At 44.7% G+C, this 23,526-nt stretch overlaps 1 protein-coding gene across 12 annotated transcripts in view; it reads left to right on the top strand.

Moving 5' to 3' along the window:
- Fhod3 (formin homology 2 domain containing 3) overlaps nucleotides 1-23,526 on the top strand; it is a 461,034-nt gene that overhangs the window by 195,836 nt on the left and 241,672 nt on the right. For all 12 annotated transcript variants that reach the window (XM_046428243.2, XM_046428244.2, XM_046428246.2 and 9 more), the window contains exon 5: nucleotides 700-805. In XM_046428243.2, coding sequence (XP_046284199.1) covers nucleotides 700-805 — 106 coding nt within the window. The remainder of the gene's footprint in view (nucleotides 1-699; nucleotides 806-23,526) is intronic.

Consider the following 23,526-nt stretch of genomic DNA (forward strand, 5'->3'; position numbering starts at 1 on the left):
ACATTTGCATTTCTAACAAGTTCCTAGGTGAGTCTTGCTGCCTTCTCTGTGGGTCTGTGTCCTTTGGGAACCACTGAATTAGGTCACCTATGTTCTTTCCATGTCCTGCCTTCCACTGACCCAGACCACCCTGGCTCTTTGAGGGGTGGTGTGGCTAGTCCTGAGCTCAGCTTCCTTCCTTGGCCTGCTAGCAGCACAATACAGAAGGCTGAAGAAATGGGTTCTCAGAGAGCATTTGCAAGTCTCATTGTAACTACTGTCCCGTGACTGTCATAACACAGAAGTGGCTTTGAGTCCTTAACTTGATGGTCTATGCTATAATAGAATGTTTCCTATAGTAAAAATCCAGCCAACCTTCATGTGGCCAATTCCTGTGACCTGTGGGGGAGGGTGGCATAAATCCTGGTAATTTTTGAAGAATGAAAAACAGTCCTACCACTATTTCTGATAGGGAAGGAATTCATTTGTTCTTTCCTTATTAGATTGCCCAGAAGGCAATAACTGATCTTCACCAAGTGACAATGTGAAGGCTGTAAAATTCCTTGGCAAGAGTTAAGATGCTTCATTTGAATAGAGCAGAACAATCCTTAGGGGTCATTCTGGCTTCAAAGGCTTGTACTTAGTTTGAACAGTGCAGCCTGGATGAAAGATGGGTGGGGGACTATATTTGAAGTTTAAAAAATTTTTCTTTCCTGTCAGGATGACAAGGATTTGGTGCATGAATTTGTCGTGGCTGAAGGTCTGACGTGTTTGATCAAGGTGGGAGCTGAGGCGGATCAGAACTATCAGAACTACATCCTGAGGGGTAAGTCCCCCCTGCACGGGAGGCCAGCGTTCTTCCCCAGGAACTTACACTGAGAGCTTTTTAAAAGACTCGGACTCCGGAGTGTGGTGGTAAAGATTCCTTTTGGCAGAAGATGGCATCTTCATAGGCTTGTAGCAGCTCCTAGTAACTAGTGATGGAGTTTATTTTACTCCCTTGCCCATGGAGCCTCCTCCAGGTTATGAATAACCTACAAATGACCTCAGAGTAAGTGGGCTTGGTAGAGTCTGCATTTTAGCAGAATGCCACCCAAACCAAAGAGGATGACTTTTTATTTCTTGAAGGAAAATCTTTTCTCCAACTTGAGTTATTACCTGGGGCTCTTGTGAGGGCACACACCCCTCATCACATCCTCCTGTTTCTAGCTGGAAAGGTCTGAGGCGTGGGAAATTGCATTGTTGCCAGGTTTTTCTCACTAATAAAAGGCTCACGGGTCACTCCAGTTGAACTGGGCTAACTTGGCTGGGCAAAATAACCACACAAGAGACACAAATACCTTTTTCTTTGGGGTCGCTGTGATGGCTCATCTGACCTTCAGGGTCCACAGGAAGAGCGAGAGCATGTGCTGACCCTTTTTATTGAGAAGCCATTCAAATGAGGCAAGGGGTCAAGTTTCAGGGGGCTGTGTCTATCTTTATGATGTCCACTGTCAGCAGTTTGACACCTGGGTAGGCCACACCCAAGGGCACAGTAAAAGGGGACACACACAAGGCACTTCGATGGAAGATTCTATCCTAAACAGGGCAAGGGGTTATATTACAAAGGAATAAGTGAGCATAGCTCCACCCGTGGGGCTGTAGCAAGACACACCGATGCACGAGACACCGAACCTCCAACCTAAGAAGGGTGGGGAAACTCTGCCACATTCCTGAAACTGAGTCACACTCCCCGGCTGGGTGCTGAGGTGCTCAGTCATGTGTAAGGTTGGTCTCCCACACTTGTAAAGAGGGATCAAAATGCTGCCTCCAGAATCACATGTATAAGGCAGCACCTGGGTGGCAATCAAAGCATGGATTCCTATTGTGCTAAGAGTTGATGGTCTTTTATAGGGTGGTGGTTTTTTTTTTTTTTTTTTTTACCTTCATCAGACTACTGTTTGATTTTTTAAGAAAAACAAACTGGGTAGATAGGGCAGGAATGATTAAGTTGCACCCTGGGAACTTGCTGCTGTGAATAGTTTGGACCTACAGGAGGAGAAAATTCCTATAGATCAATATTATCTCCATTTGATAGTTGGGGGGGAAACCCTCAAAGTAGTATTTTGCGTAATAAAGTCACTTCCCCTGGGGTGTACAGCCAAGCAGTGGCTGTGCCCAGGCATTGGGACACTTCAAGACTGTTGTGGTTTTGCTCCCTGTCATCCTGTGCCTGTGACCTCACAAACTGCATGTTTGTGTTCACGTTAAAAAAACAAAAAAAAACTCAAAACGTTTTCCTTGGGTGAGGAGGAAAAACCAGAGATGTAACTTAACATCATCTAACCGTGGTTGAGTCGGGCAGGCAGCATGACTGTCATTTCACTATTGTGTTTCGATCCGAGTTAAGATGTTTCATTTGAATAAAGAACAATCCTTAGGGGTCATTCTGGCTTCAAAGTCTTGGACTTAGTTTGAACAGTGCAGCCTGGATGAAATCTGGGTTCGGCATTGCTGTCTAGTCTAGTAGAGTTTGTCTTCCCTCAATTCATGGAAAATCATTGCCTTAGGGAGATCCCAAGGGCTTGTTTAACATGGATTTTTCAAGTTGGTGTTAATTGCTTTCCTGGGCTTGGATAAATGCTGGGTGAAGGAGAGTGTATCTTCAGACACTAGTTCTGCACTCTTGAGTTGTGTGTTCATGGCAGAGTCTGTGAGGCTGGGGACTTGGCTCCTTATGCCATCTTCTGCCTTTTCCTGAACTTACAAGTCCTTAGTTTTAAGTTTTTCATGGGAGGTGCCTTATTGATGAGTTTTATGATCCCTATCCTTCATATAATCTAAGCACTTACATAGAAACTGTAGTGGTACAGGTAGACCAGTTAACCACAAACCGCCCTGCTGTGTTGTATCCAAAGGCAGCTGTCTTCCTGTGTGGAGTCAGGACAGGCCTGGATTCTCATTGTCTTATTTCTATGCAGGCTGGTCCAATACCTAGAAAAGGGGAAGCCATAGAAATGAGGACGACTTCCCCTAGTTGATTTTTATTGCTTGTAAGATAGACAGTCACAAATCAAGCCATATGACAGGAAATATACCTAAAATCATCTCACTCTGAATAGTGGGTTCAAACCGACAGTATCTTTTTGTTAAAGTATGCATCATTTTAACTTTACCCCCACCCCCCCAAAAAAAGTCATCCCAACAGGTGCACCTCTATGGAAGTAGCATGGTAACTACCCACAAGTTTCTTTATTCCTCAGTTCCTCAAGAGCGTAAGTGTACTTGTCTACAAAGTGGTCGTCTGTATAAACATCTATATCCAATTCTGGGCGAGGGACTTGGTGTTATCACTGTGGTCGATCCCTTTTATCAGAACTCTCCCCAAGGTCCCATAGATTAGAAATGGATCACATGACCACCTGAGTTAGAAGGGAGGTGGGCAAAGAGTTTTGGCTTCTTGGACTCAACAGAAGAGGCAGAGAGAAAGGCTGCATTTGACCTATTATTGGTCTTTGCCACACAGTTGGAACCCTTCCTAGTCAGCAGCAGGAAGAGCCTCTTCACAACTTTATAATGCTGAAAGAATGTCATGAGGGAGCAGACTAAGCTCAGTAGCTGCATGAGGGAGCAGGCTAAGCTCAGTGGCTGCATGAGGTCCCAGATGGCAGAATGGGTGGACTATGATACGCAGCAACAAAAGATGGTGTTGGCACAGGGAGCTTCAGTGCAGCTGCCTACCTGAGTACATGCTGATCATGATGCTCACAGCAGTCTATCAACCTGCAGTTTTCTGGTGCACATAGGTGCCAAATGCAGTTTACTGAATGTTGAAGTATGAGAATGACCACTCATGACCCCGTGAGAACCATCTGCTGCTTCTTTGTCCACTTAGAAAATGTGAGTGAGGCAAGATCCTCGCTGCAGATAGCAATTCCTAAGATGTTGAGGAAGTCCCGTGTTTGCATCATCACCACCAGAGCCTCATCTTCCAGTAGTAGCCATGTATGGGAGACCAGAGAGCTCGTCACATTACCTGAAAAGCAAGTGAGTGCTTATGCCATCCGGTCACTGCAAGACAACGTGCTTTCCCACAAGGTGCTTTGGCAAGCTTGTTCCATGTTCTCTGAGTCTTAGATGACTCGGGTAACCAAGACATTGTGCTAACCATCAGCACATTTTGATGTATCTGGTTGAACTGTGTGCCAGCAAACGTACTTTCTGGAGCATGGACAGGTTTCTTGGTGTGACTTCCTTCTAATACAGGGAGATAATCGTTTATTTTCATCCACATGCTGAGTCACCTCTTTGACTCTGAAGAACTTCTCATGCAGGCTTTTTTGAGGTTGTGCTCAGCTGCTGACAGCCTCCAGGCCTGTATAATCGAAAACAACCCTTGAACTGTTTGTATGTGCTGGGCCATGCTGCAACCATATTACACTGGGTGAGGAACAGGGAGGCCAAGTGCAGATCAAGAGACAGACTTGAAAAGGGTTTTACAATTTGGCTACTTGGAGCTCTTGGGGAAAACACTTAGGCCACTTGGAAGGTGCAGGGGTGGGTCTTGAGATGGGTGATGAGGGGACCGTGGGCCTGCACCTTCACTGTGGTTTCTGAGAAGGAACAGATGAGGAAGGGAAAGTAGGCTAGTAGAATTGGATAGTTTGAATAACTACAGTTGGGCAGAGAGTAAAGGGAGTGATCAAGGCTGGTGTAGGGTGACCTGGGCTGTGACATTCTGACATGGCTAGTGGTTGGGGGTTTGGACTTCATGGCCTGCTTAGGAAGGGGGAAACTGACCTCCAGCCAGGCCCTCAAAGCTGGGTCAAGACAGCCTTTCAAAAATGCTGCAAATGGTAGGGTGCGTCCATTGGCCAAGTGCCTTGGAGAGGCATGTCCTCAGTGGAGTCGCACTGAATGACCACATGTGGCTCCTGCAGGCTTGAAGGAAAGACAGGTCTAGCATAGCTCACGTATCTGATAGAGCATTTCTGGTTTCTTTATTTTTGTGCTCAGCCCTCTTTTAGCTCTTTTCTTCATGAAAGCCCAGGAATCATTGCTTTCAGTTGAACGTGTATCCGAGAGGTAAAGATAGGTTTGAGTTACAGGGCCGCCAAGTGCTCTCCACAACTGTGAGCAGGCTGCCGGGAAGAGGCCTTAACTGCACAACACGGAGGAATAATATTTATCTGACTTATTATTCTTGGATGGGAGTAGCTAGTGATCTAAAGTCTTTCAGGATAGCCAGTATTTAATATAAATGTACTGTGGAATTCTGCACTGAGTAATCCTTATATAAAGGAGGACCTAGAGTGGTATATTCCTGGGAACTTCCCGCAAGCATTGCTGAGCCCCTGCTATGGACCATGTGCCACATCAGGCCTGAAGCCAAGAGCCAACTCTGCCCCCGGATACTTGCCTCTTATGTTGTCACATGTCTTATATGTATAGAAACTGCATATCCGTGGCATACTCTGGAGGAGGAAAGAGAAAGCAATAAACCTAGCTGCCCTTTCTGGTTGTATCTCAGGGAAGCTGCTTCTGATGGGCAGTTGCGTACGGAGACATTAGATAGGGTTACTTCACTCAAAGCAAAATGCCAATTAACCAGAAAATATTTCAGTCTTTATCAATTATTTTTAAAGCTAGATAAGATCTTAAAACTCAACTTTACATTTTTTCTTCTAGAAGGAAAAGTTGGAGCTGTTTTTCCCCCCTTGCCCTTGTGTATTAGTTTTAAGGGGTATTGACTTGTAAAAACTAGGAGATATGACATGTTAAAATCTAGAGTTGCCCTTGTTTTCTTTTTGAAACTGGAATCAAATTAACTATTCCACTGTTGGGCAAGATATTTAGAGGTTTTCCTACTAGGGCATCCTCTGACTGCAATCAGGATGCTTGGTTGGATGGTGTTTGGTCTCTACATCATTAGAAGAAAAATTAGTATAAAAGCTGTTTGATATCAGAGAACAGATGGACACAGAATGATTCGGTGGTGATTAAGCCAATTTCCTCTGTCCCAGAAAAATAAGTGGAAAGTTTGTATTTGGCGTTTCAGAGCAAAGTGGGTATTGAAACTAAAGGGTATTAGATGACCCCACAGTGAGGGAATGAGCCCAGAGTGTATGCTGCTCATTGCCTGAGCCAAGGTTAGATTCTCGGTTACTGATTTCTATCAAATGGCCCAGTCTGACTCTCCTCATTCCTCCTAAACCTGTGCCATACCCCACTATGGCTTGGAGGAATCCCTTCTGCCTCTTGCAGGGGCCGGGTTTCTGCTCTTGGTCAGGACTTCAGGGGTTAATCACTGCAGCTGCATGCCTCAGCTGTGTTCTGGATGTCACAATTGGACAAGTCCCAGTGGCATCCCCAGCACCAGGTGGATGGAGGCCAGTGTCAAGGATAGTCCTTCCTTGCTTGATGACCCTCTCGTTGCTGAGTCAGTGTGATGGTGACTAGTCTCAGCATGGGATCATGTTAGCTGTCACAGACTGGCTGCCTATGGGGTCAAATTGGACCTGCAGGTATTTTTTGATCTATGTAGTATGTTCAAAAAGCTCAAATTTTCCAAACATAAGTTAGACTTGACATAAAAACATGGGTCTCAAGCTTTTCTTGAACTCAAAGTCCAAGCCAACATAGTGCTCATTGTGGCATGACCACAGATAGTTGGAGTTAGAAGAGGCTGCTCCCTGTGCATGGTGCACATGGAAATGGGTTGCCACAGTCCCTACTGCTCCCTAATGTGTCATCCCTAGCAAATGTGAGGCACTGGGTTTGATGCTCAGCAGCCCATATAAATCTCCATCAACAACTTGGGGTGGGGGTAGAGATACAGACCTGGGCAGAGGGAAGATGTGAAGATACAGGGAGAAGACTGTCCTCTACCAGCCAGGGAGAGGAAACCAATCCTGTTCATTCTTCTGTCATGGGTTTTCCAACATCTAGAACTTGAGGAAATGAATTTCTGTTGCTTAAGCCTTCCTGTTCGTGGTGTTTGTTACTGCTGCCTGCGCTGACTAATCCATTCTCTTGGCATAACATTCTCTGGGAATTATTCAGGCAGAAGTCCTAGGAATGGAGCTGCATGTTTCCTGATTTAAGGCTGAATAATTGCTCTTCAGACTGGCTGAGCAAAATTATCTTCCCACCAGTGCCCCTTGTTTCTGCTCATTTACCTGATGCCGGGGTGGGTATCATTCTTAGTCATCTGTGTCCTTCCTTGGTGATGACACATTTTTGTCAATGAACTTGTCATTTTTAAAAAGTAATTTTAGTTGTCATTGTGCTAAATTTGTCAATTGACATGGGAAGAATTGACATCTTTACCCAGGATCCTAAACTACTGTTTCCATGTACTTCCGATGCCTTTTCGGTGCCGTCTGTTTCTTTTGGTGTAGAATTTCATGCCTCTTCTCCCTCCACAGTGATGGTCTTTCCTATTTCTCATTTTTGAATTGGGCTGGATGCTTGCCACAGAATGAAGCAAGAGGACTCTTTTGGGTCCTTCTGCTGTTTGCTTGTTCTATCCACTCAGTTTGAAGTTCCCCTCCTCCAAAGCCACCTCCTTCCTTTCCTTGAGATCGTTTGCCTCAATCAGGGAGCACTGTGACTTGGGGCTGGGAGTCCTTGGTTGTAGCAATCACGCAGGAAAGACAAAGGCTCACTTGAGAAGTACTCCCTCCCAGAGCCAGTGGCATGTGCCCTGTGTTCCCAGGTTTAAAACTCCCTGCTTTTCGTGATTACATTGGTAGTATGTCTGGCAAAGACTTCTCTGTTGGTTCTTGCCTCACAGCTGCAGGTAGGGCCTGGGAGGATGGAGAGACCAGGCCATTCACAGCCGAAGGGTGTGGTCTCTGTCTTGTTTACTCCTTTACTGGAGTAGCCAGAGCCAGTTTTTGGTGTCTGCTCTTTTGTCCTGGAGTGTCTGCCCTCAATGGCCTGCAGCTAGGGATGCAGCTTCCAGGTAGAACCAGCTACATGCCGAGTTTGGTCAGGCCAGGGAAGCCATAGCCTGCACTACATGCCTTTCTGGTGCCGCTGTTGTGGGTGTGTGGTGATAGAAATGCTTCCCCAGAGTCCTCTGAGGGTCCCATCTGGAACCTCATTTGTGTTCCTGGTGTGCCCTGCAGCAGGCCTGCACCCTCCTGAGAAACTGAGACTGCCAGCACCTATTCTTGTGTCCTCTCTATTCCAACCCATCTAAGGGCCAAAACATGGACTCAAACTGGGATGGTTCACAGCTTTCCCACCCAGATCAAGGGATACTCCTGGGCGCTCACCTGATATTGCTGCATCACTTCCTATAGCAATGCATCCTCTGGGAAAGGTACTAGATAATATCCTCATTGTACCTTCTGGACCAGCTGCAGTCTTTGGTGCATCTGGATGGGCCTGTTTGGGTCAGTGGTAGGCAGTCATTATACCATTAGTCTTAGGTCTCCTGAGATTTCCTCTGCATTTGTGCTTCTCTGGTCATTTGGGTCAATTTGCCGGAGGGCATTTAGAAGCCTCCTTGTTTCCCCATTTTTTTTTCCTGGGAATGCCGAGTTGGCTGAGTTATCACTGCTCAAGGTCTGTCCTAACATTCTGCCAGCCCTCAGCACTCTGTGCAGGAACGAGGTGCAGGTGGTCAGGGGAGCTTCTGCCAGAGGAAGAAGGAAAGGGCAGAGTCGGGTCCTGACCTTCAACAGGACCAGATGCCCTTCATTTCCCATTCTTGAGGCAGAAAAGGCATATAACAGAAGAGGCACGTGTCAAATGTGCCCCTGAGCTGCACCACGTTGTTAACAGCAAGTGGTATTTGCTGCCAGTTTCTGACTGGAGATAGGCACGTTTAATTAAGATGGTTTTTGTGTTCCAAAGTACTCCTATAATTAGCAGATGCTCATATCTGGGTAATCTGAGTTTATGCTTAGGAAGACTTTTGTTTCAAGTGTTAATTCTTTAAGCAGAAAGTTACTGAATATTGTTAAATGCAGCAAGCATTAAGTGATGACAAATAACCTACTGGATCAGTCTTCATTAAAAAAAAAAAAAATGCATAGCTGGAGGTACCTGGAGAACTCTACCTCCAACCTGCAGCATCATTAGGCTGAATCATATGAGCTTGCAGACCAGACATTTTCCTAGTTTTTACCTAGAGAAATGGCAAGGTGAGATTTTAACTTGGTTGAATTTCACTGTGCATTCCAAATACAACCACATCTCTGTGGAAAGTTGGGCTAGTTTTAAGGGCCCCACACAAATCCTTTTCACTCCTGTGCAATGGGCCTCTGAGTGCTTCAGCTGAAAGAACCATTCCTGTCTATTTTGGCCAGAGATATCTCCAGAATTGGTCTCTTACAGAATCTCCATCTTCCTTTTATCAGAGATGAGGGAGAAAGACGAGCAGAGTTATTTGGCCGTTCCTATACACAGTGTGGAATTTTCCAGGACCAGAACTCTGCTGTGTGTTCATCAAGAATTTTTCCACTTTACTCGGACCAAAGATGTGTCTCTGCATGTGTCCTTTGCTTGATCAGTAGGCTTTTCCTGAGGAACTGCTGGCTAGGTGTACCTTGAAGCATAATCATTGCTTCCTTGGCTGTAACTTTATCTCACATGTGGTCTTCCTTTATAGGGCTTTGGCTTAGAAATCCAGGCTTATGATAGAACAGAATGTCTTTAGCAAAATTGAAACTATTTTCTTAGCTAGGATTTGCTGGGAGGAAAACAGTGGGTATGTTCATAGAATCCTTCATTTTGGTCTAAAGGGCTCTTGGTGGACTGCATCAGCCTCCTGGCAGGGAACCACTCTTCCTGATATTGTCTTCTCCTGCCACTGATGTCCCACAGCCTAGATGATACTGACTCCAGCCCTGTTGACTCATCCATGTCCTGGGTCTCTGCATCCCCAGTTCACCATGTCCAAACCTGAAGCCAATATTGTCACACCCTAGTCAGCTCCCTGAAACTTGGTTTATCTCAAAGAGCACAGTCATCTATCACATTGAAGCCGGCCACCTGGGGGCCATCCATACCCCTTTTTACCACTCACCTTCTGTAATTGTAAACGATCAAATCCAGAGTTCTCTACCCTTCCTTCCAAGTCTTTTCATCTCTTCATTCCCAGAACGGCTTTTGAGTTTAGAACACCATTTGTTCTTTTCTAACATTCTACCAGCCTCTGACTCATCTGTTGGCTTTCAGTCCTGTTTCACTTAGGTCCACTTCGTGTCCTGTTGGATGCGTTGACCTTCTGCATTGCTGATCTGTTCTCTATAGTTTAAATCATTTGGTTTTTTCTCATCCTCAGGGTGAAGCCCTGGCCCTTCCATGTGGGTAGGGCCACCTGCATCCTGACTTGGTGTCTGTGGGCCACTATAGACCAGTCTATTGGAGCTACTGGAGACTGTACCTGCTGTCCCTGGGGAGGGTTCTGTTTTCTCCTGCAGCCTGTGAGGTTCTTGAACACCCTCTTTACCTGGTTCACATGTTGTATTGTGTTTTTCTCGTTACCAAATTTGGCTCAGTGTCTCGGAGATTTTAGAACATGGTTAGCTGGCTTCACTGCTTTGGAGCTAAGATGAGGCAGAACATCAGGGCTGAAAGGTGTAGCAGAGGAAAGCTGCTCAGCTCACGGAAGCCAGGAAGCCCAGAGAAGAGAACCAAGGACGAGATAGTCCTCAAGAGCACACCCCTAGTGACCTCCTTCCTCTAACGATGTCCATTCTGTGTACAGTTTCCACCACCTCCTGGTAGTCCAGACACCAATGGATTAACCCACTGAGGTCAGAGCCCTTGTGATCTAATCACTTCTCTAAAGCCCCATTTCTGGATATTGCTGCATTGGGGACCAAGCCCTCAACACATGAGCCTTTGGAGGGATGTTCTGGATCCAAACAGTAATACATTTTCTTTGCATGCTATTTATCCTCTAAGGTAGGGCTCAGATGTGACATTCCCCAGGAGACCTTTCTTGACCCAGTGTATTGGCCCTCTGGGCATAGTCTGCTCTTCCCACTTACCTCACTGGTGAAACACATTTGAACATACACCAAGGGTCACGGACCCTCGGTTAATTTCTTATACCATATTTGCTGTTGTCAGGTTTCATCTTCGCTCTATAATGTTCTTGAGGCCAGGAACATCCTAGGATGTGGTGAAAACTGGCTGAATGGGGTAACAAGTAAACAAGAGTGTCTGAGGAAGCTGCTGATCTGTACTGATAATTTGAGAGCACCAGAATGTGTTCATTTGGAGCTTTAGCCTACCCGGTCTTGTTTCTAAAACTCTGTGGCAGAGTTTTTGTTTTCTTAGCTAAAAATGCCAAATTATTGAATTTTCTTTTTGTTAACTTTCGCTAGTTTAAGATATATACCATTGGGTCCTGCTAGATTTAAAGGTCACGTATTCTGTATATAAAATACATGCACACATGGATTTTACTGTATAATCTGTTCCTTATGGAGAAGCATTATTTACCTGCCTCAGAGACAGATAGAGCGGGAGTTCCTTTGTGGCAGGAACAGTGTTGTACAAACACAGCCCCAGCACCAGCCTGCTCCTTAGTGCCTCATAGATAATCAACAGATAGTGGGTGACAAATGTTGAAGGAGCAGGAGGGGAGTTCCTGGAGCCATGCATGAAGCTATGTCTTGGTTTTGTTCTGGAGTTCACTGAATGATTGTGGGTAAATACAAAAGTTCTTCCAACAACTATGCAGGCCTTGCTCAGAAGACGTGTAATTGGGAGATGGGGGTTGCATGAAAAATGATCAACTAATATATAGGGTTTTTATTTGCTTTGGTTTTCAGTATCATTGTTATCTTGTTATCCTGTGCTTTCGTCACCTACCCCCAGCTTCTTAACGCTGAAATCTCCCAAAGTCGGGGAGAGTTGACCTTGATCCACTTCTGGAGCCAGTTCACATAGGGAAGAGTCCTTCATAGCCTCCCAGCTACAGAGTAACTTATGCCACCGCTGGGCCCCCTGATTATCCCGGAATTGCTCTACTCTTTTTCTTCTGAGGAACCCCATTCGTGGGGCTGGGCTTGAGCCTGCAAGTGGTCAACTGGAGGATGAGTTTAGATGCAGTTAGCTAAGGAAGGGGGGATGGTTTTGGAGGAAGTGACAAAATTGTTGGTTTTCAAAGGTGGATTTGGAGCAATAAATATAAGTTATAAGAAAGTGGGTTTTGACTGAAGGCAAGCTCCAAGAACCAAGTTGGAAAAATTAGTTGACCTCCCTTGCCAACATAAACTGATCAGTAGTGCCTTTCTGGAGCGGTCTGTTGAGGATTCTGAAGCCACATCCAGCATCAGCAGGAGTGAGCGCCACAGCTGATTAGTGATGTCTGTCAACAGCTCATGAGGTGGGAGAGGGGGCAGGAAGACTGTATATGGCATTTGGTTATTTTAGAGAATACAAGGCATTTTCCAAATGTTTTGAGTTGATTTCAAACAGGAGTGTGGCCAATAGTTTTTCCAATCACAGATAACACTACTTTGGATTGGAGATCCTTCAGCAGAGATTAGATGACGGGTTAGGGCTGCTGGTTTGGGGTCAGGGGCTACTGGATGACTTCTCAGATCCTTTCCATGTCTGTGATCCTGTGGTTCCAAGTAAAATATGAGAAGCAGAAGTGATGACAGCAGAGCTATTTGGTCCTCTGTCGTTCTCATACTTACTTGATGTAGGATCCCTAAACTGTTAACAAAAGTATATGGTCCCATTGTCACTTCAGAAAAAGTAATTGGCTTAATTTAAACATAGAGCCTAGCCAGGTCACTGTTTAGAAACAAAAAACTTCCCTTGGTTCATGCTGATCTACAGGCTCTGGAAGGGTTGGTAGAGTGCAGTTTCTATGCAGGAATTTACATATGTATAGTGAGGCCAGATGCATAGCAGACAGTAGTGGGTTTGCAGCTTCAGAGCCTGAGAACTGGGACCCAAGAAGGCTTGCAGAAATACCAGGAGTTTGGGCTAATTGGTCAAATCAAGCTGGACGAAAAAGCCAGTAGTACTCCTGAGTACCCCAGGTAGGGCCACCCTCACTTCCTTCCCATCTTCCTCTGTATCCACAGATGTTCCCAGCAAGGTCCATAAATTTTGTGCCCTGTGTGTATCTTATTGGTCCCACTTGTCTTCCTATATTCTTTCCCCAGTTCCTCTTTGGAAGTTTATGTAATCATCACCCTCCCCTGAATTCTAGGGGTTTTTGGGGTCAATTCCCACCCTCCCCCTCTATGGTTGGGGCCTCAAAATTGAATTCACTTATTCGTGTTATTAGATCACTTCATGTAACTTGGTCATGTGGGGGTTCAACAAAAGATAGCAGAGAACACAAACTAATGACCAGTTGTGTGATGAAAGCCCAGAATGAGGTATTAAGGAGAGTGAGCCTAGAATATTGTAGAGAAAGTAGCTTAAATACTGTCATTGGAATTCTAAGATGGTCCAGAATGTTCCTCAAATTGGTATATACCATGCATAATCCTCTCCCCTTGAGTGCAAGCCAGACCTGTGAGTATCATGGAATCATGATCAGGTTACATTATATAGCAAAGGTAACTTGCAGATGTGATTAAGGTTCCAAATTTTTTTGAGTCATGATTATCTTGTATAGAATGGGCCTAGTAGATGGGACCTTAAAAGAAGGTCCAAGAATCAGACTGTGTTCTGCTGACCTTGAAGAAGCAAGCCACCATAAGTTGTACAGCTGCAAGGAAATGGATTCTGCCAATAACCACAAGAGCTTGGAAGAGGACCCCAAGCCTCAGAGGGGACCACAGTCCCAGCTGACACCTCGGTTGCAGCCTTGTGAGACCCTGAGCAGAATGCCTGGTTAAGCTGTGCCTGGCCTCCTGCCCCATGGAAACTGAGATGATAAATGCATGATGTTTTAAGCGAAGTTTGTGGCAATTTGTAATACAAAGTTAGAAAAACAAATATAGTTACAAAGAATCTCAATACAGCACCATCTGGACTTGCTAAAATTCATACAAAATGCCTATGCTACCTCAGAAGAGACAGAGGGCTTTGGGGGAGGGTATAGGTGAAGGTTTCATAGGACAGCAACTTTTATTTCTTCCTTGGCTTTTCGGGCAACTTGATAGCATCCATTCAAACTGGACTCCTCTCTTTACTGTGCCTCTTCTTCCATGGTCATCTCATACCACCTGGGCAGGCCCTCATGCAAAGGAAACGGGCTCATGTGAGTCTTAGTGGTTGCTGATGTTCATGCCCATTCAGATAAAGGATGCTGACACACACAGATGAGCAACTAACGGGGAAGACAATTCAGAAAATTAAAAAACTGACTAAACTGTCAGTGTTGAACAAGCACAGCTGCTGTGTAAATATGGGGCTATTTCAGGAAGAGAGATCTTGGGTGATCCCGCCCGTGAAGACACAGGACTGGGGCCCTTCTGCAGAGGTGGTCTTGCCTCGTCTTTGTTTGCATCCCCCATTCTGCATGCCCTGTGCAGAAGTCTGCAGTGGAGGCAGAGGGGCTCTGGCCAAAGCCCCTCACTACAAGGAACTTGGCAAGTGGCTTAGGACAGGAGCCATCTAGCAAGGATGGATATACGTGGAAACACTGCTAAGTTTTGGATGAGAATCCTGAAAGTCGTCCCTTTCCCCTCGTCTCAACTTTGCTTGCATCAGCAGTATGTTTCCAAAGGTAGTTGATAAATCCTAAGTAGTTCAGTCCTATATCATTCCTTTCAAAGACACAGGAAACAGTTACTCAGTTATTCTTTGCTTAGTCGTTCAAGATGTTTGCTTTTCATAATTCAGCTTTTCATTTTTATAGTCAGCTTAACGTATCATGTTTCATGGGAATTTTGTAAAACATGAAGTGTACTTGAGTCAAATGCTCATTCTCGTGTAGACAAAAGCAAAAGGTTTCCAGTAGCTATCGGGCTAGAAAATAAAGGAAATGTGGAATGTGATGGTTTTGTTTCTGAATTCTGTGTGGATTTCAAAGTCTCTACATCAGTTGAAGTCCTAATGTGGAAGATGCTTAGAACAAAGAATGACTAAAGGTTTTGTAACTTAGTTAAAATATTAGCTTTTTAGACCTAGTAAGAAGCCCTTTCTGTTCCCCATCTGCTTGGGCTAGCACATTCTCTATGAAGCCTGTGTCTGGATGTTGTGGCTCCACAAACAGTGGCCAACCAACTGCTCTTTCCAGTGCCTAGCAGGAAGATGTTGGAACCATTGTCCAGGCTCTGGCTCCTCTGACCCTCCTTTATGGAGCTGTGCCTGGAGCAGGTGTTAAATTGTAAGATTTTTGCTGCTGTACATACTAAGCCACAGAAGAGAGACATCTCATCTGAGTCATCTGTCTAAATTAGGTTTTCTGACTTTGCACTGAGAAAGGAGTTCTCAAAGAACTGAGAAGCTTCCTTGTGCCCTCTGAGTGTCCTCCAAGCTGCCAAGTCATGAGGGACAATAGCAGGGCAACCTTCCCCTTAACCTGAGGAGCCTCTTGATGAAACAACTGGTTGTTTTCTTCACTTTGGTCTTCGTACCAGGAAACAAAACCTGATTGCAGGACACTGCAGGGAGAAATGGTTTTGTGCTGTTGGCTTCTCATGTGGCTGACAAAGGTGGTGGGTGGAGAGGAGCTTCTCGATCCCACTGCTTGTGTCAGCTTCTGGGTATGAGATACTGAATGCAGTGGCAGCTCTTGCAAGGTACCATTTGGGAGCACCATTTGACAACAGAATGTTAGGGCAGCCATGGGGCATGCTCACTAGCTTGGCAGTGTAGCGGAAGTGAGAAGGTATCTGAACCACTCCATAGGACAGTCTCCACTATGGCTCTGGGTTGGGGTCTACACGAGGCCAAGCTGTGTGGGGGTGTCAGAATCTTCAGTGTGCTCCATCTCTGCTGGTGCTGACCCTTCTGCCACCTTAGCTTGCTATAGGCGGTCTCTCCATCTTTTGTGGCTCCTTTTCTGGGGAGTTCTTCCAAAGAATACTCCCAGCATGTGACCTTCCTATCTCACAGTATTTGTAACTATTTGTCCCTGCTCTCCTCCCTGATGGAGTCTTCCTGGAGGACCACACCCTCTGTTTGTCCTCCATCACTCAGTGACTGGTGCTTCAGTGATAGATGCTTCAGTTATGTAATCAACCAGTGATTTCCCACCCCCCCCACCCCCTCGCCCTAGAGGATATCAGAGAAAACAAACCCTTAGCACAAGGATTGGTTCCAAGGCTTCTCTGTCCTATCTAGAAGGAACTCATATGTACATGATTATAGCCAAAGTCATGTCCACATATGTACAGACAGAGGTGTTCTTGGCTTCTCCCATTCAGGCTGCCATACTTCATGGTGGGAAACTGAAGTAGCCCATTCTTGAAATAGTTGGCTGGGAGCAAGGTCCTCTGCCTTTCTGATCACAGAACATGGTGTTTCTCAGGAATCGAATCTGCCTTGCAATTGCTCACTTCCTTTCTGCCTGTGCAAAGGGCACAGTGCTGAAAAATTCAAGGGGAATTTCAGAATGTGCTTCTCCATTGCCCTCCAGGATAACAAATGCCCTAACCTGGGTGGATCTGAGCCAGTATTTTGTGTCTGTTCCTGGCTTTCTGTTAGCCTCTAATAGCTTTGGAAGTTCATCCCTATGGTCCTCTGGGTCCTGGGTGATCTCAGTCATTCAGGTTTTATTTCAAAGCCATTACCAACACTGCTAAAATGCCACCACCTTTCTTTATCAGAATTTTTAGAGTATTAAAAAGAGGACATGGAGACTGGGGCTGTAACTCAGTGGTAGAGCGCTTGCTTAGCATGAGTGAGGGGAACTGGATTTGATCCTTGGCACATAAAAATAAAGGCCATCCTGTCCATCTACAACTACCCCTCTCCCCAAAAATGAAAAAAAAAAGGACATGCTGTAAGATTATACCTTGAAGGTTTTGAGTGCTGAAAAATTGACCTCATTGCACAGCTTCTGCCCTTTGAGAAAGCTGTGCTGATGCGCATTACCTTACCCATTCCCACACCTTCTGTGATAACTTGCTGTGCTGAATCACCGTTCATCCTGATCCTTGACATTTAAGTCCCTGATGATGGATTAGTATTATCTGGATAGAATGCCATGCATCACAGGTTAGTAGCTCATGCTCTCAGGAAGGGATTCTGACCCTAGGCAAACCTCACCATCTTTTGCTGCTTAAAAAAAAAAGGGTGTGTATCTGGAGGGCAGATGGCAGCTTTCTCATTTGGAGTGTTATAAATAGACATAGTTGTTGGTGATACTCATGCCAGCTTTGGATGGTGCTTGTCTAGATTTAGCTAAGCAGCACAGTGTTTAACTGAAGAGTCTATTGATGGAAGCTGCTGTGGTTTTGGAAATGTGGCAGCAAAGAAAGATGGGTTTAAGTACCGATTCCTTATTGGGTTGATAGTTTGACATGCTCCTTGTTTAGCTGTCGAATATGATAGAGTAAGGCAATGGCCCAATCTTTCCAGTATTTTCATTATCGAGATTGATCAAGTTTCAGAAGCAGTCTACTTCAGCCACTTTATCTCTTTTGTTGAGAAATTGCATTTTGTTATCTTTTCAATGTGAAAAATGCAGGGTTTGGGGGGATTGTTCATTTTTCTTAGAACTGTAAAAAGGACAAGGTGGCTTAAACTTTGAACAGGCCATGTGATATAGAATTCCAACATTTGGACGCCACATCTCCAAAGTTCCCCACTAGGTTGGTAGCACACTTGATGAGGGTTGGTAGGATCTAGGAGTACCACTCTTGACCTTGAGAACCTCTGCCCCTTGATGAGTCTCCCAAGGCGGGAGGTTTGGGCATGTAGAGGTGTGGAACTCATGACTTGGAATCATAACCGTGGATGACAGTACTCTCATACGTTGATAACTTTCCTTACCAATCATGTTTATGAATTATTTTAAAACACATTATTCATGACCTTTATCGAAGTCTAATGAATCCTCATGCACTTACCACTTAGGCCAAATCAGATTGGTCATTCTTATTTTAGGCTTTCTGACAGGTAGCACCTTCTCCCCACCCTATTTTCCTTTGCTTCATGCCCTTCTGTAGTGTTTGACAGTCTGCCATGCTATGTGTTGCCTGGTGGTGTTTTTCTCTCCACCCCCACAGGGGCAGAGGCTTCATCTGTTTTACTCTATGGAGTGTCCCCCTGCTAAGAGCAGCCCCTTGACAGTGTGTGTTTTTGAGTGCTTATGGAAATAACTAGTGGCCATAATGATACTGTTAGGCTTTTAAAAGCTCTCCAAAGGCCCGTGTTGCAGGCTTGGTCCTCGGTCCGTGGCACAGGAAGTCAAGTCACTAGGAGTATGCCTTGAAAGGGAAGTTCGGTACCCTAATTCTCTCCTGTCTTTGCTTCCTAGTGGCTGTGAAATGAGTAGCTTCCTACACCAGGTGCTCCCCACCATGATGTACTTCCTTGCTACAAGCCCAAAGGCAACAGGCCAATGATAGATTTGGCCCTATAACTGTGAGCGAAGATGAGACTTTCCTCTTTTAAAGTTAGCTATCTCAGGTATTTTGTTAGTGAAGAAAAGCTGAATAACACATGTGAGATTCATGAATGTTGACAATGTGGCCTCATCTGTCCATTTTCACTACTGGATAGAACGGTTCCCTGAATGTACTGCAATTTCTTATCAGTTTTCTTGGTCCCCATTTAGATTGTATCCAGTTCTTGGGACTGCAGACAATGGCAGCATGAACATTCTTGTTGTGCTTCCTCGTACATTTCTGAGTTTCTTGAGCCATACCTAAGAGTAGAATTGCTGGGTAGAGGATATATTCATATTCTTATCCTGTTATATTGTGTGTGGGTGAGCCCGAGTCAGAGCTGCTCCTTCTGAGCACAGGAATCTGCATTTACGGTGGGTTGCTTCTCAGTAGTTGGGACTCTGAGTAGTCTTCTCCTTAAGGCCCTTGTGGTAAGTGACCATGTGAATGAGATCCTGGAGTCTTTGGGCTGGGAAGAGACTTTCCTTGGCTTATTTCCACTGGTTCTCCAAGGCCTTGCCTCTGTGGCCGTGGCTAAGCTATTTCAGTGTCCAATCCAATGCCTGGCCAGGTGGACAAAGGATATTAGAGTCAGAAGGTGCGTTAGGAGCCCCCTGCTTGGGCCTTCTCATTTTAAACATAGGAAACTGATGTCCAGATGGCTGCAGATTTGCTCAGTCTCCCAGTGGGACATTGAGCTGTGGATGTTCCTCAGGCAAGGTGCTTTCCACCTTAACAAAAAGAGGATCCAACAGCAAAATGTACAAACAGCCTCCATCTCCACTCAAACATCCTTTGCTCTTCCTTATGTCCTTGTGGGTATTCTATATAAGCGGTGTTCCTCTTTCCTCTTTGATAACCATGGTTCTGCAGTTTTTGTCCTTTTGGTTTTCAAACTGTGCTTCGTGTTCCCTGTAGGTGTGCCACCTGCCTGTCCCCCTGCTCAGCTGCCTCTGCACAGATCTCCCTATCATGTGGCTTCATGGAATCTCAAGTTTCTCCCATACCCTGAATCATTCCCCTAAATGTATTTTCTCCATAACTGTAATTTGGAACATCAGCAAGGCTCTGTAATTTCAAGTACACTGAAGTGTGCAGCATCTGTTTCAGGACATAAACAGCTGTGACTGTCACGATTCAGTCTTTACTCTTGGTCTGCATGCTTGGGGAAACTCGAGTGCCCTCGTCTGCCTTTTTCTCCAGCCACTTTCTTTCAGCCCCACCCTTCCTGGAACAGTAGAAAGGAAGGGGTCCATCTGCAGTGGCTTTTCAGGGCCCCAGGAGTGGGGCCCCGCTGAGGCCTCTTCAGTGCATCACAGCCAGGGGAAGCCCTGCTGTAGTCACGGTCTGTGTCCAACCTGGCTGAGGGTGCTGCTGGCTTCCTGCTCCACTGGGAGGGCTTCAGGGCTTCTGGTACCTGCTCCATTTTGGGTGGGAGACCTGAAACCAAAACCTTCCCAAGAGTTGTTATCTGTCAGGTTCATTGTTCCACTACCGTTGTGTGGGGAGCCAGGGGGTCTGTTTTATTCCATAAATCTGGGGTCCCTGTGAAATAGGAATAGCACGGTACCTCAACTAAACTTTGACTTACGATATTTCAGGCTCGAACCTAAGATTTCTCTTGAGAAAGATTCTGTTGTTAAAACCAAAAATTTAGATGAGGTGATAGGCAGTGTGAGTCAAAGCCCCCTTTACGTGGTGCCTACTATATTGGATGGTTTCACTGACCCCAGTATGACATCCTGCTCATAGGGTAGCATCTGCCACCACTCCTGTGGGGGAACAGTTTTATAAGGCGCGCCCCCCCCCCTTGAGCTATTTGTCCTCTGCCGTGCTGTGCCACCTCAGGTGACTATATGTGGGATCTGGACCCAAGCCAGTGGACCCAGGATGGGGTTCTGGAGTAGATACTGCTCTTGGGTCTATCGGGACTTGCCCTGCCCTTTCCCCAAGCAAACCTTTCGAGAGCTTGGATATGGGCCGGAGCTTGAATGCGGTGCACCTATCCTTTTTTTTTTTTTAAAATTTTTTATTGTTGGTTGTTCAAAACATTACATAGTTCTTGATATATTTCACACTTTGATTCAAGTGGGTTATGAACTCCCATTTTTACCCCATATACAGATTGCAGAATCACATCAGTTACACATCCATTGATTTACATAATGCCATACTAGTGTCTGTTGTATTCTGCTGCCTTTCCTATCCTCTACTATCCCCCCTCCCCTCCCCTCCCCTCCCCTCCCCTCCCCTCCCCTCCCCTCCCCTCCCCTCTCTCTGCTCCCTCTACTGACATTCGTTGTCCCCTTATATTATTTTTCCCCTTCCCCTCACTTCCTCTTGTATGTACTTTTGTATAACTCTGAGGGTCTCCTTCCATTTCCATGCATTTTCCCTTCTCTCTCCCTTTCCCTCCCACCTCTCATCCCTGTTTAATGTTAATCTTCTTCTCATGCTCTTTGTCCGTACTCTGTTCTTAGTTACTCTCCTTATATCAAAGAAGACATTTGGCATTTGTTTTTTAGGGATTGGCTAGCTTCACTTAGCATAATCTGCTCTAATGCCATCCATTTCCCTGTAAATTCTATGATTTTGTCATTTTTTAATGCAGAGTAATACTCCCTTGTGTATAAATGCCACATTTTTTTTTATCCATTCATCCATTGAAGGGCATCTAGGTTGGTTCCACAGTCTAGCTATTGTGAATTGTGCTGCTATGAACATCGATGTAGCAGTGTCCCTGTAGCATGCTCTTTTTAGGTCTTTAGGGAATAGACCGAGAAGGGGAATAGCTGGGTCAAATGGTGGCTCCATTCCCAGCTTTCCAAGAAATCTCCATACTACTTTCCAAATTGGCTGCACCAATCTGCAGTCCCACCAGCAATGTACAAGTGTACCCTTTTCCCCACATCCTCTCCAGCACTTGTTGTTGTTTGACTTCATAATGGCTGCCAGTCTAACTGGAGTGAGATGGTATCTTAGGGTGGTTTTGATTTGCATTTCTCTGACTGCTAGAGATGGTGAGCATTTTTTCATGTACTTGTTGATTGATTGTATGTCCTCCTCTGAGAAGTGTCTGTTCAGGTCCTTGGCCCATTTGTTGATTGGGTTGTTTGTTCTCTTATTGTCTAATTTTTTGAGTTCTTTGTATACTCTGGATATTAGGGCTCTATCTGAAGTGTGAGGAGTAAAGATTTGTTCCCAGGGTGTAGGCTCTCTATTTACCTCTCTTATTGTATCTTTTGCTGAGAAAAAACTTTTTAGTTTGAGTAAGTCCCATTTGTTGATTCTAGTTATTAACTTTTGTGCTATGGGTGTCCTATTGAGGAATTTGGAGCCCGACCCCACAGTATGTAGATCGTAGCCAACTTTTTCTTCTATCAGACGGCGTGTCTCTGATTTGATATCAAGCTCCTTGATCCATTTTGAATTCACTTTTGTGCATGGCGAGAGAAAGGGATTCAGTTTCATTTTGTTGCATATGGATTTCCAGTTTTCCCAGCACCATTTGTTGAAGATGCTATCCTTCCTCCATTGCATGCTTTTAGCCCCTTTATCAAATATAAGGTAGTTGTAGTTTTGTGGATTGGTTTCTGTGTCCTCTATTCTGTACCATTGGTCCACCCGCCTGTTTTGGTACCAGTACCATGCTGTTTTTGTTACTATTGCTCTGTAGTATAGTTTGAAGTCTGGTATCGCTATACCGCCTGATTCACACTTCCTGCTTAGCATTGTTTTTGCTATTCTGGGTCTTTTGTTTTTCCATATGAATTTCATGATTGCTTTCTCTATTTCTACAAGAAATGCCGTTGGGATTTTGATTGGCATTGCATTAAACCTATAGAGAACTTTTGGTAATATCGCCATTTTGATGATGTTAGTTCTGCCTATCCATGAACAGGGTATATTTTTCCATCTTCTAAGATCTTCTATTTCTCTCTTTAGGGTTCTGTAGTTTTCATTGTATAAGTCTTTCACCTCTTTTGTTAGGTTTATTCCCAAGTATTTTATTTTTTTTGAAGATATTGTGAATGGAGTGGTTGTCCTCATTTCCATTTCAGAGGATTTGTCGCTGATATACAGGAATGCCTTTGATTTATGCGTGTTGATTTTATATCCTGCCACTTTGCTGAATTCATTTATTAGCTCTAATAGTTTCTTTGTAGACCCTTTTGGGTCTGCTAGGTATAGAATCATGTCATCTGCAAATAGTGATAATTTAAGTTCTTCTTTTCCTATTTTGATGCCTTTAATTTCTTTCATCTGTCTAATTGCTCTGGCCAGTGTTTCGAGAACTATGTTGAACAGAAGTGGAGAGAGAGGGCATCCCTGTCTTGTTCCAGATTTTAGAGGGAATGCCTTCAATTTTTCTCCATTCAGAATGATGCTAGCCTGAGGCTTAGCATAGATTGCTTTTACAATATTGAGGAATGTTCCTGTTATCCCTAGTTTTTCTAGAGTTTTGAACATAAAGGGATGCTGTACTTTGTCGAATGCTTTTTCCGCATCTATCGAGATGATCATATGGTTCTTATTTTTAAGTCTATTGATGTGGTGAATAACATTTATTGATTTCCATATATTGAACCAGCCTTGCATCCCAGGGATGAATCCTACTTGATCATGGTGCACAATTTTTTTGATAAGTTTTTGTATCCGAGTGGCCAGAATTTTATTGAGTATTTTTGCATCTAGGTTCATTAGAGATATTGGTCTGTAGTTTTCTTTCTTTGAAGTGTCTTTGTCTGGTTTAGGTATCAGGGTGATGTTGGCCTCGTAGAATGAATTTGGAAGTTCTCCCTCTTTTTCTATTTCCCGAAGTAGCTTGAAAAGTATTGGTATTAGTTCCTCTTTAAAGGTTTTGTAAAACTCTGCTGTATACCCATCCGGTCCTGGGCTTTTCTTAGTTGGTAGTCTTTTGATGGTTTCTTCTATTTCCTCAATTGATATTGGTCTGTTTAGGTTGTCTATATCCTCCTGACTCAATCTGGGCAGATCATATGACAAGAAATTTATCGATGCCTTCACTATCTTCTAATTTATTGGAGTATAAGGATTCAAAATAATTTTT

Source organism: Marmota monax, unplaced genomic scaffold, assembly GCF_021218885.2.
Source record: "Marmota monax isolate L192 unplaced genomic scaffold, Marmota_monax_Labrador192_F-V1.1 WCK01_AAM20220418_F8-fsc00031, whole genome shotgun sequence".
In the NCBI taxonomy this organism is placed as follows: Eukaryota; Metazoa; Chordata; class Mammalia; order Rodentia; family Sciuridae; genus Marmota; species Marmota monax.